Raw genomic sequence first — 9,165 nt, forward strand, 5'->3', positions numbered from 1 at the left:
ATGGGAGTATGTGGTAAATAGTTTAAAGCAATCAGAAGAAAGAAGCCACTAATAAGAAAACACAGTTAGGATTGAACAGGAAAATAGAATACCAAAGCCAGTGAGCTAAATGTAGCTTAAAAACAATTATTTTAAACCTTTGTGAATTTGTTATTGATTTTATTGACTTTGGACTAATGGTAGTTGCACAGTTGCTTTTCATCCAAATGAGGCAGGAAAGTGGCAACAGTTTTTGTATATAATCAAGATGGGAAATAATTTGCATCTCATAGCCTATTGTAATCTACGTCAAATAAACAGATTCTAGTTGAACTCATGGCAGGATACTAATAGTAACTTGTTGAAGCTCATGAGCACTGCAACATGTAAACACTATACCAGGGTTTTTCTGTCTTGGCCCTGGGAGCGTCCTACTCTGCATGTTTCTGTGTTACGACACACCTGATTCAAACGCAAGACTCTGTTTTTCAACTTGTCATCGTACTCGTCTGAAGTCTTTTGAATGACTCAGTCATTTAAATCAGATGTGCTGGACCAGGGAAACATAAAAAGAGACATACAAGGTATCACCCCAAGGTCAGATTCCAAAACAATGGGATATATTGTAGTTTGTGTTGTTACAATGCTAGTGAGCAGATTATAGAGCAGGACCAAGAAGTAGAATATTTGTCTAGTAACTGTCAGATCTGTCTGGGTGGGAAACTTCTGTCCATAGAGCTCTCGACAGTTTTGTGGTGGCAGTTTAGCAGTCCTAAATCCACAGGAGAACGTCTCCTGCAGAGACGGAGAGATTATTATTATTATTATTATTATTATTATTATTATTATTATTATTATTATTATTATAGGGGACACTTCAAACATCTATCTGCTGGTTAAGAAGAGGTGAAAATGAACACAGCAAAAGCAAGATGAAAAAGACAGATGAATTGTGAATAATAATGAGCCAAGGAGGGCATGGAAAAGCAATAAGTACAAGGAAGCGGTACTTCCTTTAGCCCTTTCTTTATTCCACTCATCATTATTAGTACAGAAGGTAATACTGCCAGCCACAAATCCACGAGTCTCTACGGAAGCCAGTGCCTTCATTACAATATCAGAGCAGAGAGATGGGATAATGGTGGAACATCTAATTAATTAATCTCTGTATTAGCTTCCTAATGAAGTGCAGCAATAGCCGTCCCCACCTCCCTCTTCACCCTGCCCTTCCACTCTGGCCTTAAAACTTCACCTCATTGGCAGCAAACCAGAGCATGGTGAAGATGAGGAAGAATGTTTTGAGAGGGGGACTGTGAAGAACATTTAGTGATGGATTTGGCAAGTTTTCTTTTGTCTTGTTAAGCTTAATACAACATAAGACAGCTCATCTCTACTGCTACGTCTCACTTTAGTCTCCCACTTTTCAACAGTTATTCAGTAGGCAGAAGGAAAGTGGATCCCCAAACTGACAAAATACAGTGAAAGGCTTCTCAGATAAGTCAAAAATGCAAGCTCACATGTGGGCTCCTCAGCTTGCAAACACCGACTGTGGTTCACATTTACCAGGCAAGCTTTGGGCATTTTAACCAGAGAAAATCTCCCTTCACAAAATGTTGTGATGCTATTGTGAGTGGACAAATAATAGTAGCAAAAATAAACACAAACAAAACAGAGTAGAAGCATGTTGCAATCAGGTTGTGGGTCTATTATGGCTGTACGCCAGACTGGAGTGGGGAAACTGTTTGGAAATGACTTGCTTTGCTGTGGGGAATTGGAGTCCTTGAATAGAGCTAACAGGGAACAAGAACTAAACTGATATACAGCAGGAAGGAGAGATGAAAGGAGAGAAGGGGATGGAAGGATGGAAGAAAAGCTAGAGCCAAAGGAGGCTGGATCCTTCCCTCTGCTCTTGTTTTCACCTTTCTCCCATCCCTCCTTTATGTCTCTCTGTCTTTATTGTTTGTTCTGTCCATGGGCAGTCGGTGTGAATCAGTGGCTATATTATCCACACATATAGTTACAATATATTACACACACAGTGGTTCATCTTTTCTCATTCTGTGCAATTTGTGTTTGGATCGCCATCTGAAGAAGTGAGTGATAAAGCAAGCTTTCATTTGAAATGTTGTAGACATTAATAATTTGGGGCCAGAAGCACAAAATGAAGAGTTGCTCCTGAAAGATTGTTTCTCCTCTTTTGTTAATTTTGTTCAATCATAACAATGCTTAGTTCAACTATAACGTTCATTCATGTTTACTTGACATGCATCACATTTGCAGCTGTTACTTTTCTGTTTTCTGCAAAGCACCACATCACTACGTGTGTGTGTGTGTGTGTGTGTGTGAGAGAGAGAGAGAGAGAGAGAGAGAAAGACAACACAAGTTAACCTTTCCTTTTCTTTTCCGTGTCTTACAATTCAGCAAACAAAACATTTAAGTCAAGCTCAGTGGATGAAACTAAATATGACATGCAAACTGAACAAATCTGTTGTTTTCTACTTTAAGTAAATAAATTTCCCCCTCATGTACACTTCAAGCCTTTACATCTCCTTGCCTAAAGGGCAGCGTAGCACTTTTATTTATTTATATCTTCCCTGGAAAGTAGCACTACCCTCACCTGGTATCAGCTTGGTTGGAGAAGACTGATGAGTCATTGTAGCTTCAATGACTCATCGTTTTTCATTTTAACTCTATGGATGGTCTTATTTTCAGTGTGACTGATACTTAAGAAAAAATGTTCACTCTTTCAAAAAGCTGGACAGCATCATTTTGGTTTTTTCCTTAATTTATAAAAGACTTTAAGAAAAATACAAAGAAGGATGCTTTGAATGAAGACATGCATCATTTACGAGAGGACCTTTAATTTAATCTGTCTTCATTTTTAAAGATGTCCCAATTCTTCACTCTTACATGTTTTGATTTCAGGCCGTTCTTACTGAGTAAATAAAAAAATTCAACACGCTTCTAACTGCGAGTATAAATAGTCATTCTGCTTTGTTTTTGAGTGTTGAGGTGTTGGACTCAAAAGTTGGACAGTGCAGCCGAGAAACTAATCACAGCTCACAACATTTCAAAGTGACTGTTTTCAGTAGCTCCAGAAATGTGTGTTTCAAACAGTGCCTTAAATATATCAGCATCCTGTTAGTACATCTGTATTCTGACTGCAGAAACAACCCCAAGTATAAAAGAGAAAACAAAGTAGTGACTGTATTGTATTAGTATGTGCTAAAGAATTGGGGCACAGCTTTAGGCTTCTTTTTAGAAGAGGAGTCCTAATCTGGGTTCAGATTAATTGGTTTCCTTTATGCACAGCAGAGAAAAAAAGAGAAGCAAAATCTTAACATTTTGTGTCGCGTCCACGTTGAACAAAGTTAAGCATGCAGGAACTAGTCACAGTCGTAGACGCTCACCTCTGCTCTTTTAGTGCCGAATCCAGCATTGACTTTTAACAGTGTGATGAAGGCGAGTCGAACAGTAGCCTCTTCTTGATCTCTCTGAGATCTTATTTATAATGGTTTTCAAACTTGTTCTTGAAGTTTATTGTTTTGGAGCAGCATTCACTGAACTTCCCTCCATGATGCATCAGTCCATTAATTATAACATTTCTGACTTTTTTTTAGTTATTTATTTTTTTAATTGTCACTCTGAACATGACTGTTTCCCCTTTTTCAGCAGTCTCTTTGATCGGCTACACGTTTAATTATTTGGTATTTTGGTTTTTATGTTTTATATAATTCCGTATTTTTTCATGCGTGAGTTTGGAACAGCACAGCTAATGTTGTTAATGATGGAAAATCTGGCCTCTCTTCACAGACTGTTGCCATGGTGACAATAATGAGAATAATAAAAAAAATATGAAAAAGCTCTGTCTGACATTTTTTGTGTTGATGTTGTGCATTTTTAATGCGTCTGTCTTGTTAGAATATTATATATGCAGCTGAAAATGTATGCGATTGATAAACGTGTGCATGCATGTGTGTTGTATAGATGTTCCCGTAACTGGAAGTGGGCATAATCATAACATACTGTATAAACACCTGGAGCCAGAGTTTCCTGAGTGGACGGATTAGAAAAGCAGCACAAGACGAGAGGTTGTTAACTATCTGGGTCACTAAATATGTTCCTGCTAAAAGTTTTCATTCTATATTTCTTTTTAATTTGACAATAGCTGTTGATTAGTCATGCACCCTGAAGGAGGAGACTGTTTGCCTCCACGTTCCAACTGCAGCTCATCCTGTGTGGAAATCTATCTGTGCTCCAACCCAGAAGGTACAGTATGTTAGCCATTCAGGATGCTGAAGTATCCACTAGTGTTTTGCTTGTTAGTCTATGTCATTGAACATGCCCTAGGAGTTATTTTCTGGAGGTGTATTCTGTTTGTGTTTATGTTCTGTATAGACAGTGCGATCGAGCGTAGAGCTCTCAGAGAGAGTGTGTTCCCCAAGTTTAGAGAGCACTGCAGACACTTGCTGGGCCTGGAGGTCAGGGTGAGTCCAGACTTAACCACTGTAAACAATGCTGTCTGCACTGAAAACATTTTGCTTGTGCTGTGAATGAGTGTAAGTGTTGCAGCTGGACAGGTAACTCTGTTTTGGACCCTCTCTGTTCTTTTAACACCATAAACTGCCTCATTTTCAAGAGAAACCTAGAGAACTGTAGATTTCCAGTTCACTGGTAGTAACACTGGGAATGCCTTTATTGTAAAACGGAGTCAAACGTTTGGTCTAGATGTTTTTGTTTACTCTGTTGTGTCATTGGTAATTGGTGTCTTGTTCCCATAGGCAGAAAGGATTTATGACCCTTCTGTTTTAGTTTGGGTATTCACTGTAGTGTTCTTACAGTTGGACACCTGGAGAACCTCCTAAGGTGTCCAGACGCTCTCCTGGTCAGATGCTGGAAACCCTTTGGCTGAAGTGTAATTTAACCCATTCTTTGCTTTTTGTCTCCAGCCCTGGATGCAGATCTACGATTTGCACTGGGCAACTGTCCCATTCAGGACATTGAAGGTCGCTGCGTGGTCTATGTCCATAAGGTCCTTAATGCAAACAAAGATAAAGAAAAAAGATGGGTGTATTTACAACTGCAGCCTCAGTCAGAGGTAAAAGCAATATGAGCCGTTCTGTCTTAGTTTACATCTACGAAAGCAAAAGCAGAATCTGAATCAGATTAGTTTAAAATCACACAAAGCACCTCTTTAAACTACTTTAGATGGTCATGTTATTTAAAAAAGGTAGATGTGAGTCAATGAAAGATGATTATGAACTTTTAAATTTATATTTTTAACATTTGTTTTCCTTATTTGTGCATTTTCAGGTCGAAACATCAGATCATATCAGTCTGAGAAATGCACCCACCCATGGAGATTTATTATCAGAGCTGTGTTCCAGCTTCCTCCCTGGTCCTGTCACTTCCTGCCAACTTCTGCTCTACACCACGACGACTGAGTGCGATCCTCGTCATGGTTACACTGCAATCAGAAGGCGGGGCTATGCTGACTCTCTGTGCCAGCAGGTGCTTTCAGACCTGGTGATGTTGACTAACAGTGGGAATATCTCAGAGCCCAGAGGAGACAGCCTCATCGGTGATGCTTTATCCCGGGAATGGGCTGAGCAGAAGCAGCTGTGCGACACCTTTTCTCAGTTTTACCAGATCATTCAGCCTGAGGAAGAAAAGGTCAGGATAGTTATTTCTTCTCCAATAAACAGCATGAGAATGTCTGATTTTTAAGTGCTTAGGATCTATTTAAGGATGTTTCTGTAATGCACTGATAAAGCACAGCTTGTGGCCGCTCAACAGGTGATATTTTACAGATTTATCTTCATCATTGCCTTTTTTTCCTACCAGTTCAAAGCCATTAATATTTTCTTATTTATTATGTCTGTATTGTAAAGCTTTGATGACACTTGAAACCAAGAATTTCTGCTGTAGTGGAGACTAATTTTTACTCTCTGGTTGTAGATCAGAGCCTACGTGGAGCAGAGAGACCAACAGTACCCCCTAGTGGTGACAGGGGGGCCATGCACAGGGAAGACCGTGTTGATAGCACACTGTATTCAGCAGGTGGATGGACTTAATGTGAAACAGTCTTTTTCATGTTTTTTGTAAAACTACAACTAATCACACACATTACTTCTCAGTTTTACTTTGTCTTTCAAATAAAATAACTGCAGTCCACTTAAAAATGACTAAAATCTTCAGTGTTCATTTAAGCAGTTATAAATAATAAAGGTTTTTTAAAAAACTGAAGGACACGTTTATGGACAAATGGAAATGATGTAACAGCAGCAATTTAATTTCCAATAATTTCTCATTTTATACATTCTAACCAATTAATCTGTGCAGTTTGAGATTAATTGATTACTGCAGAAGTTGTAGTTGCAAATCTACTTAAAGTGATTATTTTTTCTATGAACAACGGTTATACTAGTTAAAAAAATGACCCATTTTAATATTTTTAACATGATGATTTTAGAATGAGCAAAAATATCAAGGTGGCTTTTAACAACATTCGTCCATTATATATATATATATATATATATATATATATATATATATATATATATATATAAATGCAAAAGGGTTAAATGCATATGCAGGGGACACATTTATCTAATTTTTTATGTTTTTTTTTTATAATTTTATTGTCTCTTTTTATATAAAATCCAAATATGTCTATTTAAATTACAGGCTGTAATTGAAATGATTAGTAAAAACACCAAGGTAAATATTTTTGCAAGCTGCTATTTAACCATTAGAAGGGCCATATAGGACAAAGCTGCAGGTATCTGTAACATGTGTTGTCAGTAACACACACATCCTCTGTCCCTCTCCACAGATAAAGTCCTGGGTAACAGACAGCCATCCTGTCCTGATCAGTTATTTTTGCAATCTGTCAATCAACAAATCTCCAAAGCACCTGCTGTCCAGTCTGTGTTCTCAGATTGCTTGCAGATACGACTATCAGTCTTCCATGAAGCAGAATCCCAGCTTCATCATTAGCAGTGACCCAGACAGTCCCAGTTGCATTACCAGCCACAGTGAGCTTATATCCAACTGCAGCCCAACATCTATTCTGGATTGTCATCATGAAGGCAGCACCAAAGAGCAAGTCTCTTACTGTAGCAATGAGCTCAGTACCAAACCATACCAAGATCTTAGAAGACCTAACTCTGACACTAGTCTGTCTGAACTTGAAGAGCATCTTGCATCACTCCTTACCCTCCTCCCTTCCTCCAAACAGCCTCTCATTCTAATCCTTGATGGCTTGGATCAACTTGAAAACAGCTGCAATGAGCAGATAATAAGGAGCCTTCCCTCCTCTCTGCCTCCAGGTGTCAAACTCATCCTCACGATTTCTTCCAACCGAGCACGTCTCCTGCAAGCCATCAAACTACATTATCCACAAGGCAGTGGACAGAAAACAGGATCTGTCTGTGCACAGCTGGGATCAGTGGAAAGGAAACAGTGTGTGAAGATGTTGGCGCCACTGCTGAGAGGTTCAGGGAGGAAGGTGACATCGGGACAACAGGCACTGGTGAAGCAGGCATTGACTTCCTGTTGTCTGCCTCTCTATGCTCGACTCCTGCATGCACACACCTCACTGTGGCACTCTGGTACGACCATACTAAAATTACATCTTCTTAAAGGATGATTTTAGAACCCACTAGAAGCAGACAGACAACACAGACCTCCACTAAACCCTTTTTCTAAGTTTTCTTTTTTTTTTTTGCCAATAATTGTGGGATTTTTTTTAGTTAAAAGCTCTAATGGCAAAATTATCTCTCTCACCCCATAGTAAAGAATTCTTTAAAATTTCCTGGATCCACGCGGTGATCCAAATCAAACCTAAAATCTAATCACTTGTTCCTTAATTGATTTATGAGATTTCTTGAAAATGTCCTGAAAATCGCTCCATAACTTTCTGAGCTATGTTGCTAACAGACAGATGAACCAGCACCGCAGAATAAATTACTTCAGCTTTGGTGGAGGTAACAATGTTCATTGTTGTGATTAAAACCAATCCAATGGTAGTTTGGCTATTTTTATCTTCCAATGTCACAGCATTGAGTAAACCCATTCTTTCCCTGTGTGGCTGCACAGAATTTGCTTGAATTTGTTTACATTATCATACAAGATATGAAGATTTCAAAATTGTTAGATTTCTCTTGTTATGATGTTACAAAGCCTAATTAATGATCTATTTTCTTGTTGTCAGATTCAGATGTGACTGGGTGGTCTCTCCCCGATGGCATCCATTTATCAATTTCTGCTCTCTTGGATAACCTGGAGCTAAAACATGGCTCCTCTATCGTTACTCATGCAGTCTCCTATCTCACCCTCTCCAGGACTGGCCTCTTGGAGGCTGAGCTTGCTAATCTGCTCTCGGGTGATGATGACAATCTGGGTGAGAACAGAAAGAGCCCTGCCTCTAAAATAAAGGCCACACAAGTCGAGGTGGAGCGGCTACTCTTGGATTTGAAGAACTTTCTCATCAAAAGAACAGTGGCAGATTCACAGGTTTTGTTCTGGGTGAGCAGGCGTTTTAAGCTAGTTGCAACTAAAAGGTATCAAGGTGCTCATGAGGTGAGGAGGAAGATTTACTTAGTGATGGCAGACTTTTTTAGTGGTCAAAGGGCTACTGGTCATGGGAACCCACCTCTTGTAAACCATTCATCTGGAATAAAAGCTGATGCAGATGGTCATTCCTACAGCCAGCCATGTGTCTTCTCTTCTTCCAAAAATGTTGGACAAGTAAACATTAGAAAAGTCTTCAAACTGCCACATCGCTTACAACAAAGTGGCAGGTTAGAGGAGTTGGAATGTGGGTTGTTGATGTTCACCGGGCTATGGCTCAAGCTGGTCTCCTAGATGATCTGGTAGCCATGTTGGAGACTGGTGAATGCTTATCTAAGTTTCAGTTTTTAAAGGAAAGATTGCTCCTCGCGAGCACATTGAGGTCCTCTGCTTGCTTCCTGCAGAGCTCACCCCTGCAGCTTCACACAGTGATGGAGACAAGCCTCTTCCCTTATCTGGAGGTCTTTCCTGGGCTTGGGGGTTATGTGAGTGACATCAGACAGGAAAGGAGGAAAAGTGGAAGGGGTTTAGGAGTAGTGTTTTGCCCTGGTCCCCCTTCAGTTTCTGCAATTCAGTTTTCTACAGATTAAAGACCCTCTGAAAACAGAATTT

The 9,165-nt window shown here is 39.5% G+C and overlaps 1 protein-coding gene across 1 annotated transcript; it reads left to right on the forward strand.

Moving 5' to 3' along the window:
* Positions 1–4,921: 4,921 nt before the first annotated feature.
* On the forward strand, positions 4,922–9,122 carry LOC121645466 (NACHT and WD repeat domain-containing protein 2-like). Its single transcript, XM_041993946.1, has 5 exons — positions 4,922–5,077; positions 5,293–5,490; positions 5,938–6,039; positions 6,815–7,592; positions 8,195–9,122. Exons 4-5 carry the CDS (start codon positions 6,950–6,952, stop codon positions 8,845–8,847), a joined length of 1,296 nt encoding a protein of 431 aa, XP_041849880.1. The 5' UTR covers positions 4,922–5,077; positions 5,293–5,490; positions 5,938–6,039; positions 6,815–6,949; the 3' UTR covers positions 8,848–9,122.
* The last annotated feature ends 43 nt before the right edge of the window (positions 9,123–9,165 follow it).

Source organism: Melanotaenia boesemani, chromosome 9, assembly GCF_017639745.1.
Source record: "Melanotaenia boesemani isolate fMelBoe1 chromosome 9, fMelBoe1.pri, whole genome shotgun sequence".
Taxonomy (NCBI): domain Eukaryota; kingdom Metazoa; phylum Chordata; class Actinopteri; order Atheriniformes; family Melanotaeniidae; genus Melanotaenia; species Melanotaenia boesemani.

What these genes read in the sequence shown, in the direction of transcription:
- LOC121645466 (XM_041993946.1), top strand. Translation starts at nt 6,950, where the DNA reads ATGAAGCAGAATCCCAGCTTCATCATTAGCAGTGACCCAGACAGTCCC. An exon ending in CACCTCACTGTGGCACTCTG is followed by an intron (nt 7,593 to 8,194) that starts GTACGACCATAC and finishes TCTTGTTGTCAG; the next exon opens with ATTCAGATGTGACTGGGTGG.